The sequence below is a fragment of the Pongo pygmaeus genome, chromosome 22 (genome assembly GCF_028885625.2).
Source record: "Pongo pygmaeus isolate AG05252 chromosome 22, NHGRI_mPonPyg2-v2.0_pri, whole genome shotgun sequence".
Classification (NCBI taxonomy): Eukaryota; Metazoa; Chordata; class Mammalia; order Primates; family Hominidae; genus Pongo; species Pongo pygmaeus.
Window position 1 is genome coordinate 45433392 of NC_072395.2, and position 14445 is coordinate 45447836.

At 48.7% G+C, this 14445-nt stretch overlaps 1 protein-coding gene across 1 annotated transcript; it reads right to left on the minus strand.

Moving 5' to 3' along the window:
* Nucleotides 1–2937: 2937 nt before the first annotated feature.
* TCP10L (t-complex 10 like) lies at nucleotides 2938–14023 on the minus strand. Its single transcript, XM_054468511.2, has 5 exons — nucleotides 11446–14023; nucleotides 10219–10363; nucleotides 8485–8700; nucleotides 4976–5113; nucleotides 2938–3201 (listed from the first exon to the last, which is right to left on the minus strand). Exons 2-5 carry the CDS (start codon nucleotides 10360–10362, stop codon nucleotides 2983–2985), a joined length of 717 nt encoding a protein of 238 aa, XP_054324486.2. The 5' UTR covers nucleotide 10363; nucleotides 11446–14023; the 3' UTR covers nucleotides 2938–2982.
* Between the last annotated feature and the right edge of the window lie 422 nt (nucleotides 14024–14445).

The window sequence follows — 14445 nt, forward strand, 5'->3', positions numbered from 1 at the left end:
CTTTGGACCACGTTTTGTGTTTTATTAAAGTGGTTATCTCCTGCTTATATGTTTGCTCTGGGGTCAGGGTGGCCACAATGACAACTGCCACATTCAACACCTGATACAAGTAACACACAGAGACATCACCTGCCATGGCTGCGGCACTGTTTCTAAATGCAGATCATTAGCCCTGAGGCTTCCAGGCAAACCCATTAGCTGGATCCCCAAACAAAATAAAATCCCAAGAAAAATGTTCCCATTCGTTCCCCCCACTGAAGATGTTGAAAAGGGCAGTACAGAATGTGGGTTTTTCTCGGGAGAACAGAAAACAAGCAGGACCTGTGTTCCCAGACTTCCCTGCCAGGTGCCTACTTTTACATCACACGTAAGTTCACAGCCCAAATTTCCTGCCGTAGAGAAAATAATTTCATTTTATTGACTTTTTTTGTAAAATATAGCATGTTACAAGTGGACCACTAGCTAGGGCTTAGAAGTATGTTTGCTATTCTTGCCTTTGAGTCTATTAATGTGAATTGAGAACTGTAAATCAAAATGATAAAAAATGAAACTTTGACTTGGGAGACTCTTAAGCCATGAAAAATATTGATCTTGTTTGACTATGTGCTAAATGCAACCAACTTAAATCTATTAAAAAAAGTCTCTGTTTGAAAGGCTGAACCTCAGGAAATAAAGAGACATTTGGAATCATCTTAATTTTCTGTTCTTGTCAAGAAGATGCAACCATCTCTTGACGCCCACTCCGAATGTCACTTCCCCAGGATGAAAAGGTGACCTTCTCAGGTCTCCCTCAGGGGAACCGGGCGGGCCACCCTTGCAGAAGCCACTCAGCCCACCTACCTGCTGCTCTGCAGTGTTTGGGGAAGAACCGGTGAACTCATCAGGTTGAACGTGGCTGAGAAATCCACCTTCAGGACTCTCTAAGACTGATGAGCTTCCGTCTAAAAAGCAAATAAGTTAAATTTAAAAGGATAGTGTATATACATTGTGGAAATATCAGTATCCTAATGCGACTGCTAAATTCAATTTAAGCGAACGTGTGAACACATTCTCTCTTGTTGATGAGATTACTATACACATGTCATGTCAGTTCAACAACAAATGATCCTGTAAGGAACATTAATTCTTTAATGAATACACTCAGTCAGTATTTCTTGGGCATCACTCTCTTTTGAGCATTCTGATGGATCTGGAGGTTCACGGATGGAAAGGCACTGTCTTGGCCCTGAAGCTGCTCAGGGTCCCGCAGCAGACAGACACAGAAGAGAAAAGCCGGATCCCTGTGACACTGGCTTACGGGACCTATGAAGGGCCACTGGCCATTGTGAAGGAGCACCACAGGTTTCCAGGAGAGCCAGGAGTCAGGGGAGCTTCCCCAGGATGGCGTCACTGTCAGCTGAGATCATGCCTGGAGGTTGCAGAGATAGTAGCAGGTGTGTGTGAGAGGCAAGGTCCCCCATTCTGCCCGGCACCAGCAAGTACACTGAAGTCTTGTACCGGGGCCTGAAGGGGAGGGGGCAGCAGTAACAAGGCAGCCAGGCTGGAGCACACCTGATGGGAAAGGCTTCCCCGCCCCACAGAGAAGCGCAGAGGGGACTGTGAGGGCACGCAGAGCCTGCAGTGGTCTGAAGCAGAGAGACGGCACCAGCCTCACCTCTACGAAGCTCCCTGCAGAGGCCATGAAACAGCCTGGGGGGCAGGAGGCCTGGGGGGCAGACTCAGGAGGAAGACACTGTTGGGTTCGGCCCTGAAGGGCCACACAGGCCTCGGCCAAGGATGGGAAGGAGTCCAGGTGCCAGGCAGCCCAGGGCGAGTGGTGCCCACAGGCTTGGGCTGTGCTGTGCATAAGGGCCACACCTGAAGCTCGGCCACACCTGAGGCTTGGCCACCGCATAAGCTCCGTTTCTTTACCGAGATAGGTTCCTGCAGGGGTCGTGAAGCTGCTGTGGTCATTTTCTGGCAGCGACGTGAAGATGGAATTCTTTCCTGACTCAACCAGGGGCACTCTTGGCTCCTTCCGGTGGGACCCCCAATGCAGGAAGCACCCACAGCTGCATGGACAGAACTGGGGCTTGGGAAAGAGGCCAGGCAGGTGCCAGATGAGAGGGCGCTCCATCAGGGTGGCAGCAATGCCATGGGCCGGCAAATAGAGAAAGGGGAACAAAGCACCCAAGTGCATCCAGCCCCAGCCAGACGCCTTCTGCTGGGACTGTGCTCAGAGGGAAGTCACCGCTAGGATTCGGAATCTCCAGTCACGGCCACTGGAGACTGGCATGTGGGCTGTGTGTAGGGTGGAGGGCTGGGGGGGGATATCGGCAAGTCTCACAGGTGAGGACCCAATGAGGGAATCAGACAAAAAGTGGCCACAAATTAGGCAGCTCCATGAAGGACATGTCCTTGCCATAGTAAGATGTTCTGCTCACACGTATCCACAAGAAAGCCCCGTGTTTTACGGAGAGCATAGAAACAGGAGTCCCCAACCCTGCTCACCAGCTCCTCCGGCTGCTGCCATCTGCTCCGGCAGCATGGAGGCCTGGGAAGCCTGCACTGGTGATTTTCTGCTCCTCGAGTTTTGCAGACTTCGGGAAGATGGATGCATAGCTTAGGGCAACGACAGTCACAGGCCGGCCTTGTCACAAGGTCCCTGAAGCGGGCAATGCCTTAAGCCCAAAGGCTGGGAGCACAAAGCCATCTTCAGCCATCCTCGATTTCCAGCAAGGCCCCAGGGCTCACCCAACAGCCCTGCACTCCTCACTACAAGGTAGGTCAATTCTTTTAAAGACTCTGCAGAAATATACCAACTGCAGAGCTCAGGAAAGCAATTGATTTATAAAACCCAATCCAAGTTGTTTGCTTTTATAGCATTAGAGACATGTCTGAAGAAAGTCAAGGTTTTATCTATAGAAACATAATTAGTTTAATAAATTACTAGGTCTATTTTGAATAACAAATTGAGTACTTTTATTAGACCTCAGTGGAACTTTATCTGAATCTGAATTTGCCATGCAGCCCGTGTAGAGTGACACAGGTGTCTGAGGCCACCTTTCCATCTTCAGACACCCCCCGTCTCTCTACACAGGGAGTCGGCCTTCCAGTAGGTGTTGCTCTTCTGTCTTGACGTCTCCCAGAAAGACTTTTATCTCTCTTTTCCTGTGGTGGTGTTTTCCACGAGTTAATTCTTTCTATCTTTAAACTCATTGGCTGAAAATAAATGTGGGAATATTTTTGCATTAATAACAATTATATTATTTTAAAATGTTAAGCAACACATCACACCAGCTATCACAGAATGTAGATGATTCTACTCCCCCTTCCTACAGAAGGACATATGAGGTGTCCACACTTAGTGTCTCTCATTCCCCATTTTACAGCCCATGCTCTTGTGAATTTCAAGATTCCAATATATGGCTGATATTGTAGAGTAAAGTCAACAGTGAAATAAAGTGCTTGAAACTCAATTCAAAAATGCATAATAAAAATAATTTTCTACCTTTTGCACTATTTAAAAATTGATGGTTTCAAGGCATGGATAAGCCACCCATTCAGTTATCTATTTACTCATACATTGCCCGGCGTGCCTGTGATTAACTTAGTTCCATGAGGGAGCATGAGAGAAGTCCACGTCTCACAGGAGGCTGGGCCTGTACAGTGCGTCCTGGGACTTATGATGTTTTGTGCTCATAGGATCTGAAAAGGCTATTTTCCTACTTGTGACAAATGCTTGGAGTAGATTTCTGATCTTCCTTCAGGGAATAAAGTGTTATCTGCTCAGCAGTTGCTTTGGGAGAGAATGTGAGGGGATAAATCATCTTCAGGAGTTGGGGGCGCCTTCTCCATCCACATCAACCCAGTATCAGTTGCTGGCTGAGGACTCACAAGATTTGCCTCCCAAGTATGAGGGTGACACAAAGCTGGGACAGGAAGAGACACACTGGCTGGCAGAATGTTCTAAAGAGGAGCTAATTTTAACAAAGAAAAATGTGATACAGACTGCCAAGACCACCTCAGTCGGGGAGACCCTAACCCAGCAGCGCTAGAGGAATTAAAGACACACACACAGAAATATAGTGTGTGGAGTGGGAAATTAGGGAACTCTCAGCCTTCAGAGCTGAGAGCCATGAACAGAGATTTACCCACATATTTACTGACAGCAAGCCAGTGATAAATTGTTTCTATAGATTATAGATTAACTAAAAGTATTCCTTACGGGAAACAAAGGGATGGGCCGAAACAAAGGGACGGGCTCTGGCTAGATAACTGCAGCAGAAACATGTCCTTAAGGCACAGATCGCTCATGCTGTTGTTTGTGGTTTAAGAACGCCTTTAAGAGGTTTTCCACGCTAGGTGGGCCAGGTGTTCCTTGCCGTCATTCTGGGAAACCCACAACCTTCAGCGTGGGCATCATGGCCATCACGAACATGTCACAGTGCCGCAGAGATTTTGTTTGTGGCCAGTTTTGGGGCCAGTTTATGGCCAGATCTGGGGGCCTATTCCCAACAAGAGACAAAATAGCATCCTGTACTGTGGCTCCCAAGCTAACAGCGCCACCTCTGTTCAGAGGAGTCCACGTCAACAAGCAGCAGGTGCAAGACCGCAGTGCAGAAGCAGGGAGCGCGGGAGGCTGCAAGCCCTGAGACACACGCATGGAGACAGTGCCACGCACATCACCTCCGCAGGCTGCACCCACGGAAACAAAGCCCCCAAGTCCGCTCGGCCCCAGCTAGACGCTTGCTGCTGTGAGTGGGCTCAGAGGGAAGCAGCTGGGAGGACTTGGAATCTGCTCTACAGCAAGAAGTGCTAAGGGTTAGGATCATGTTTGAAAGGCATGTACCCGTGTCCTTGGATGAACACAGGACTCCAGGGAGCACCATGCTCACCCAGGGAGGTGAAATTGTGTGGTGAGGAGCTGATGGGATTTGTGTGTTTGGTACAGAGCCTCTGCTTCTCTTTACAGATGATAAGCACAAAGGGTCACCTTTGGAGGAGCTGAATTGTTAGATGATGATCTTTGTCCCAGGAGAGTGGCACTCTGATTCTTGCGGCCAACATATTTGGGCATTGTCTCTTCATCAGCTGACAGAGGTGAAATTTTTCCAAAAGCAGGTTCCAATGCCTAAAAGACAAAGTGCAGGGAAATTTTTCACATTTTCGAAGGTAAAATAAATTCAAATTTTAATACAATCAAGAATAATTGGAATGTCCTAGAAAAAAATAGGGTACAAGGTAGGGGGACTTGGACCGGGTTTTCCCCCTAACATGTTGATAAGAACAGAAACCCTCACCAAGCGTTTGTGAAGGAACCTTTGTGGAGCCGATGTTTGCTTTGTGTTTCTTATTGTGGTTCCTTGTTTCAAAATGATCACAGGATCCCAAACGCTACAGAATAAACAATACCCAACATATCTTCCTTTAGGCTCCTGTGTCTTCAATGGGGAATGTGTTAACAGAGGAAGAAAATGTGATACTACTTCTAGTGTTGTCTCTACAACTTGTCTAAGATCCAAAATGCAAATTCCCAACTTTCCCTGTTATCAGCAGACTGACCTGGAACAGCGTGATCCTTCAGGTGGGATGAGGTATGTTGGGTCTGGAATGTTAAATTATTCCCCGTTCTCCCCTCTGAGGAGGAGAAGGGAGTAAGAAGGGAGAGGGTTGCTATGAACGAACCCTTAATATCAGATCCAGAGTGGCTCGCCCACACAGGCATGCCCACGTTCCGTGGGTGCTCACGTCTCAGCCTTTTAGATATTCAGTCCCTAAAACGGCGACTACACACAGATACACCTTCGCATATTTAAAGTGTGGGATTCACATATCCCATCCTATTTCTTCAAATCAGGTATGCTCTTGTGAGCGTAGACCCTGTTCTTATAAATAGACCCATGGTGACCAGTACAATGCACAGAATGGAAAAGTATTTAGAAATTCACCAAGCTCTAATCTCGAAATAAGAGAATGATCAAAACTGTAGGGCATGTGAAGATTGAATAAAACTTCATTGACTCTTGGGGTAACTGTTATGGTTACATTTCTCCCAATATACAATGACCCAAATGGGGCAGTAGGTACTATTTTTTAGGAACTGGCATACAATATATGCAGGGAAAAAATCCCTGTGGGTCTTCTTGGGTTCTCGCCACAGAAGGTGGACAATCCTGGCCAGTATTTGTGGCAATTTCCCCCTCTCTTCCTCTGACAGAGGAACAGCCTGCCCATCTTCTGCTCTTCCTTCCGCAGAAGGACTGGGCGCTTTGCTGTGCTGAGAGGCTAAACTCACTTTCTTTCTGAGGCAGCAGAAGCCATCTCCATGGAAACAAAACTCTCGCAGAGCTCCCGAAGAGTGGGAATAACTTCCAAGATTTCCCGTAATTTCTTGTAGAGGAACTTGTGGCAGTTTTTTTTGTTTGTTTGTTTGTTTTTTTCTTTTTCAGACGGAGTCTCACTCTGTCCCCCAGGCTGGAGTGCAGTGGCGCGACCTCGGCTCACTGCAAGCTCCGCCTCCTGGGTTCACGCCATTCTCCTGCCTCAGCCTCTCTAGTAGCTGGGACTACAGGCGCCCGCCACCACACCTGGCTAATGTTTTTGTATTTTTGGTAGAGAGGGGGTTTCACCGTGTTAGCCAGGATGGTCTCAATCTCCTGACCTCATGATCCGCCCGCCTTGGCCTCCCAAAGCGCTGGGATTACAGGCGTGAGCCACCGCGCCCGGCTGTGGCTGTTTTTGCTGTGCTTGGAGAACAGACCACAGACCAGGCTCCTCTGGAATATATTCAGTGGGTGCCTCTGTGTGTGTGTGTGTGTGTGTGTGTGTGTGTGTGTGTTGTAATCACTGTGCCGTATCGGAAATATTCTAAGTCCTGGAAGTACCGATTTCAAAGTTCACACAATAAATGCAGCTAGGAAATGTTAGTACTTTTCTTAATCCACTAAGAAATATCCCCACTTACATTCGGAGGGTGTTCACGTGGTTTCATGTGTTGTTACTTGTATGTCTAATTTTAATGATTCAAGTTGTTGAGATCCATGTGCAGGAAACAGAACCCAGACTGGCCACATCCACACTCTCTTAGGCTGGTTCTTTGAGCCATGTGATCAAACGCAAAAGCTCAGTGTTCTATAAAGGCAGGCTGGTGCTGGGAGGCACCGACTACTTCAGCATGAGAATGCTGGTTCTTCGTTTGGGATAGAGCAAGGTAGTGATACAGGATGGGGGCAGGAAAGTCCTGGGTAGAGAAGAACGGGTGCCTGACTAGGGCTCAACCGCCGGGCCTGTGCCCATAGACCTACGCATTTCTGCTTTTATGCCCAAATGTTGCATTTCCCAAGACCACCCTGGCCTGCCACACTCCCATCCTATGCCTATAAAAACCCCAAGACCCTAGCGGGCAGAGACCAAGCAGCTGGGCGTCCAGAAGAGCACACCGGCAGAAGAGCACACCAGCAGACACAGCAGACACCAGCAAGCCATCGACTGGCGGAACGACACGGAGTTTGCTCGGGGTGGTCCGGGGAGAGCCCGGTCGCTGGGCAGCCCAACTCCAAGGGGAAAACTGCCTTCCCACTCCATCTCCCGTCTGGCTCCCCCATCTGCTGACAGCTATCACCACTCAATAAAAAACCTTGCACCCATCCTCCAAGCCCATGTGTGATCTGATTTTTCAGGTACGCCAAGGCAAGAACCCAGGATACAGAAAGCCCTCTGTCCTTGTGATAAGGCAGAGGGTCTAATTGAGCTGATAAACACAAGCTGCCTACGGACGGGTAAACCAAAAGAGCTCCCACCCTGTAACACACACCCACTGGGGCTTCAGCTGGAAACATTCACCCCCAGACACTGCCGTGGGGTCAGAGCCCCATAGCCTGCCGGTCTGTATGCTCCCCTAGAGGTTTGAGCAGTGGGGAACCAAAGAAGCGAGCCACACCCCCATCACACACCCTGCGAGGGGGACAAGGGAACTTTTCCCGTTTCAACAGGTCTCTATTGCATTCTACACAGCTGTCCTAGAGGATGAACAGAAGGACACCAGGCTACTGAGCTGGCTCTGGAGTCACCCTGGGTTCAAATCCCAGCTCTACGTTCTCCAGCCCGTGGCCACGATGGGGTTAGTAATAGTACCCGTTTCACAGGGTCGTCATAGAGAGTAAGACCGTACAGCTCCATACCTATCCCATGTAAAGTCGACAGTAAGGGTTTGCTGCTGTTGTCCTGAGACATCATGAGATGTCTTAGAATTCCAGACTGGAGACACACGGCCTAAGGGCGGCAATGCTTCTGTCTGCTGGAGTGCCAGGTGAGAGGCCTGATGTATCCAGTTCTTATTAATCATTACTTATGGGAAATGGAGTTGATGGAAAGATAGCAACCCCTCCCACCACCCGGAGCGTGAGTGATACGGCGTCACTCAGCAATAAAGCCCACATCTTTATGGGGACACTATTTTTACATAATGCAAACGGTACAAAAACATAAATGCGCTTTTGGTACCAGAGTGTGCGATTCTTGCCCCACGTGTGGGGACGCTGCAGATTTGTTCCTGGCTTTCCACCGCTGCAGCTGCAGAGCTCTCAGCTTTTCTCGGAGCTCCATGTTCTGCTCCCTCAAAGCATCTATACGACTCCGGAGTTTTCCGTGAACATCAGCCCACAGAGACTTCTGTCTCCCAAGCTCTTGGTGGAGTCTGATGATCTGCTGCTGTAATGGCTGTTATTGGGAAGAGAACACCAGAAAAACCTCTCAGATGTCACAACAGGCACATTTATCTGCAAAATATTCAAGCCCTGTCTGATGTAAGACCAACACTATTTCTGGAATAAAAGACACCCAATGAGATAAACAGGACTACCACAGCCTTTTTCTTTTTCTTCCTTTTCTTTCTTTCTTTTCTTCCTTCCTTCCTTTCTTTCTTTCTCTCTCTCTCTCTTTCTTTTTCTTTCTTTCTTTCTTATTTCTTTCTTTTCCTTCCTTCCTTCCTTCTTTCTTTTTCTTTTCTTTTTTTCAGGGTCTCACTCAGTCACTCAGGCTGGAGTGCAGTGGCATGATCTCAGCTCACTGAAGCTTCAACTTGATGAGCTCAAGCGATCCGCCTGTCTCAGCCTCCCAAATAGCTGGGACTACAGGCATGTGCCACCATACTTCGCTAATTTTTGTATTTTTACTAGAGATGGGGGTTCACCATGTTGCCCAGACTGGTCTCAAACTCCTGGGCTCAAGCAATCCACCTGCCTCGGCCTCCCGAAGTGCTGAGATTACAGGAATAAGCTACCATGCCTGGCCATAGCTTTAGTCTTATTAAGTAGTGTTTATTATGAGTTAGTCCACATAATATAGCCAGATAAAGATGGCTAGTGAATTATGATTTTTTTGTTAAAACACTACTACAGCAAAAAGAGGCCGGCATTTCCTTTTTTTTTTTTTTTTTTTTTTTTGAGACAGTGTCTTGCTTTGTCACCCAGGCTGGAGTGCAGTGGTGCAGTCTCAGCTCACTGCAACCTCCACTTCCCAGATTCAAGCAACTCTGGTGCCTCATCATCCGGAGTAGTTGGGATTACAGGCACATGCCACCACACCTGGCTAATTTTTCTATTTTTAGTAGAGACAGGGTTTTGCCATGTTGACCAGACTGGTCTCAAACGCTGTACTGGCATGGATGTATGGTCAATAGTTTAAAAATTATGGAAGCCACTGCATTTTCAACCTGACATGTTAGCCTTCCCCTGGGATCCTTCACTGGATTGTAGAGCCTCCAGCCTTGCTCCGAGAATAAGCAGGATCATAATAAATGTACAGTCCTGCACTGGGTGGCCCTGGCCACAGGGACCCGTGGGACTTTAATGACAGCAAGCACTGTCCAACAGGGTCCAGTGAGGAAGATGGTAAAAATCAGGAAACTTGCTGGGATGATGTGTGTGAGGCATGTCAACTTTCTGATTTTCTTTAATGAAGTTTTTAAAGTCTGGTGCCTTCTCCTGGATTAGAGGAGAAAAGCTGGAATGTTAATATTTTCTTTGACTCCCTGCCCTGCCTCCCACCCACCAAGAGATATGGTTGCAGAGGGGGAAAAAGCCACGTGCCCCTTGGAGAGGAAGTACAGAATCAGTGTCCTGGGGTGGTGCATTCCTACAGAGGTCCAGCAAGGGAAAGTCCAATGACGGGCCTCAGGGACAGGAATCAGGGTCCCGCCTGGTGGGACTAACTCTGTCCCCACAGAGCTCAACTCACTGGTGTCTCCCCGGCATTGCAGTCCTCCATTAGAACCTCGGCTGCCACAGCTGTCTTCTCCGTGACAGCCCCAGCTCCTGGGCACGGGTCCTCTGGGTGGGTGCCCTCCTTGGGGTCCCTGGCCTCGAGTTGACCCGCCAGCATCCTGGTTGGGAAGGGAAGGGCTATGGGGACACTTGAATGCAGCCCTCCTACCCCGTCAGTGTGGGCCGAAGGCCCCAGCCCCAACCTAAGGGTGAGCAGGACCCGCAGCCACCCTTTTCCCCCTGGGTGGTGTGCACATTCCCAAGCCCGAAGCTGACCAGGTGAAAGCATACCACATACGGAGGAACTGAGCTGTCCACACCTGGCTCTCCACCATCCTCCATGGAAAATGCTTTAGATCCTAGAAGATCAGCCTGACACCTAACACACTCTGGTCATCCAAAGAGGGGTGTGAGTGGGGTGTGAGCGGGATATGAGCAGAATGTGAATGGATGTGAGCGAATGTGAGCACGATGGTCTCGGGGCGTGAGCAGGTGTGAGTGGAATGGTCTCGGGGTGTGAGCAGGTGTGAGTGGAGGGTCGCGTGAGACACTGAGGGAATTCTCAGCCGTTTAATCAGCACCCACCTGGAGGGGCACAGGCAGACCCCTCCACTGTGTTGAGTATGAGTCTTGAACCATCAGGGCGACATTTGTGAATTCATGGTGAAGACGTGGAAAGGAAACACCTTTTTATAGGTACAGCATTTATGCCAGTTCCAGGAAGCTCACAGCAATTAGAAAACAAAAACGAAAGAAAAAAACGCAAAGCTTTCCTGCAAGCCCGCAGGGTGGTCTCTGAAAGCTGCCTCCACCCCTGCCTTGCCCTCTCCGTTTTAGGAAGCCAGTGGCCCCCAACGAAACCCCGACTGTTTATTCATAAACTTCTAACTGTATAAGAAGGAACAGTTTAACCACAGTGATTGGAGAAATGCTGTTTAAAAGAGAGTCTCCTGATGGAAGTGAATCGAAGGTCTAGAGCAAGACCTACCAGTAACCGGATCACTGCCACTCCTTCCCCGCGGGGACTGGGAATGTTTCTACGGAAGTGTGCTGGGGTCGCAGTCCTCACAGCCCTGAGAAAGCTCCTTCTTTCCCGCTCCTCCGAGGGGATACCCCAGTGTCCTCGGCCCCAAACTCATGACCCCCTCAGTCCAGGGAAGACCCTTTCCCTCAGCCACACTACCAGACCTCGTCACCTCACCTAGTCCCCGATGGTCACTTCTGCCAGGATCGGATCATCTGGGCCGTGTCCCCACAGTTGTCCCCAAGCCCTCCTGCCTCATATCCAGAGACCAGAGAGCAGCAAACGGTTTCAACGGACTTTCTGTCTTAAAGGAGCATGAGCGTCTCACTCAATGTCACCACTGTATCAGCTCAGATAATAATTAAACATCCCCAAACCTGCAATTCTAATATAGAAGTTCATCATCAGTGGAGTCCATCCATCCACAAAGGACATTGGAGAGAGTCAAACTGCTCCTCCCAATTGATGAAAACCATGTGTTTTATATCAAGTCTTCAATACACAACGTGTAGTAAGAGCTCATTTCTCTGAGCATACATTCTCGGAGAAATACAAACTTTCTTTGGATATCAAATTATTTACTAGAAAAAACATTTTTATGAAGGGAAAGTAATATATGTGAGTTTAAATAGGAGACAGGATTCAAAGTTTCATCATTTCACTAAATGCATCTCCATCTGAATTGTCCGTGTGATTTTTGTGATAGAGAAGAGAATGAGGAGCAAGTGAGAGTCGATGTTCCTGTTAAACCCTGGCCATCCTTCTCATCCATGGTGCTGCGTGTGGAGAACACACACCTGGGGCTCACCTGAGCCTGCTTGGGACGTGTGTCACTCGGATAGTTCTGCAAGCGACTCACATGCAATAGGCAGTAAACGCCGACATCATGAATGAATGAAGAAAATACTACAAAGAGGAAACAGAAGGCACTTTTGTCCCCGTGCGTCGTTCTAACTGTGGGAGTGTGTGTGTGTCCTGAGGTGTGAGAGTGGGTGTGTGTCCTGAGGTGTGTGAGAGGTTGTATGTTTGTCCTGAAGTGTGTGAGAGTTTATATAGGTTTCTGAGGTATGTGAGGGGTTGTGTGTGTCCCTGAGGTGTATGAGGTGTGTGTGGGTCCTGAGGTGTGTGAGTGGTTGTGTGTGGGTCCCTGAGGTGTGTGAGAGGTTGTGTGTTGGTCCTAAGGTGTGTGAATGGTTGTGTGTGGGTCCTAAGGTGTGAGAGAGGTTGTGTGAGTCCTGAGGTGTGTGAGAGGATTGTGCGTGACTCCTGAGGTGTGTGAGGCGTTATGTATGGGCCCCTGAGGTGTGTGAGGGGTTTTGTGTGTGCCCTGAGAAGTGTGATGAGTTGTGTGGGTCCTGAGGTGTGTGAGGGTTTGTGTATGAAACCCTGAGGTGTGTCAGCATTGTGTGTGAGACCCTGAGGTGTGTGAGGGGTTGTGTGTGGGTTCCTGAGGTGTGTGAGGGCTTGTATGAGCCTGAGGTGTGTGGGTTCCTTATGTGGGTTCCTGAGGTGTGTGAGGGGTTGTGTGTGTGTCCTGAGGTGTGTGAGGGGTTGTGCTTGGGTCCTGAGGTGTGTGAGTGGGTGTTTGTCCTGAGGTGTGTGAGAGGTTGTGTGTGTGTGTCCTGAGGTGTGTGAGAGTTTGCGTAGGTTCCTGAGGTATGTGAGGGGTTGTGTGTGTCCTGAGGTGTGTGAGAGGTTGTGTGAGTCCCTGAGGTGCATGAGGGGTTGTGTGTGTCCTGAAGTGTGTGAGAGGTTGTGTAGGTTTCAGGCTTTGCAGCTCCCCTCCTGAGCCTCAGCCGGGTGGCTCCCAGGGCAGGTCCCCCAATCCCTCTCTCTGCTGCGGCTCTCTGTGTGTTGCTCTTCCCGGCCTGGCCAGGACATTTTCTTCATTGAGTCTTCCCCAGATTCTCGCCCTGCAGCAAACGCATGCGGCAGCAGGCCAGGGCGGAGCCTCCTGGGCGTTTGGACTATGGGGCAACTTCTCTTCTCTCAGATAAGGCCCCGGTTTTCTGTTCAGCCTCGTGGTGCCTTAGCCGCATTTCAGACATGGTCTTCCAGGGCCCTCTGGTCTGAACATTCTGTAGAGGAAACCACGGCACAACTTTCACTCATCTTTTAAAGTCAGAAGCCAGTTCCTGAGCTGGCTGCTTGGAGTAGCAGCAGATACACTTTTTAAAGTAGCTTATCTATTTAAATTTCTGGTTCAAAGGACTACTTCTATAGTGGTACAGACCCTGACAAAAGAAATCACCTTTTCTAAAAATATCATCACTGCAAATGGGCAACATGACCTGGGAACTAGCGAGATGCCATTGAGATTGGAACCCACCCCACCAGAGCTGAGTGAATTCGTGGATGATTAAATGTCGGAATAAGTTAGGGGAGGGGTGCATGTCATCCAAGGAATGACATGAGCTCACTCTGTGCCTCAAGTGACACAGATCATAGTAGATTCCAGTGAAATACTTGCAGCTGTGTTGAGTTCCTCAAACTACAACAAAAGTCTTATGGCAAAACTTGTGAGAGGTGGAGATAAGAGAGTGTGAGCCCTGTGATCGAATCCAAATATGAATTGTAAAATATGCCTTAATACTATTACCAGTAGCTGTAGTGTACAATGATAGAACCAAAAGATAAAGATTTTCAGCTGGGCATGGTGGCTCATGCCTGTAATCCCAGCACTTTGGGAGGCTGAGGCGGGCAGATCACGAGGTCAAGAGATCAAGACCATCCTGGCCAACATGGTGAAACCTTGTCTCTACTAAAATACAAAAAAAAAAAAAATTAGCTGGGTGTGTTGGCACATGTCTGTAGTCCCAGCTACTTGGGAGGCTGAGGCAGGAGAATCGGTTGAACCTGGGAGGTAGAGGCTGCAGTGAACCAAGATCACACCACTGCACTCCAGTCTGACAGCAGAGTGAGACTCCGTCTCCAAAAAAAACAAAAAAGATAAAGATTTTCTACTCATTTTCTAGTTGTTCCCTCAGTGGTGCATTTTAGCACACTCAAAACTCCATGTTTCTTTTGGATTTTATGAGCTGAGTCTGAATGTTATAAGTGACACACTCCTTTTTTTTTTTTTCTTGTGAGACAAGGTTTTGCTCTGTTGCCTAGGCTGGAGTGCAGTGGCACCATCTCAGTTCACTGCAACCTCGACCTCTTAGGCTCAAGCTATCC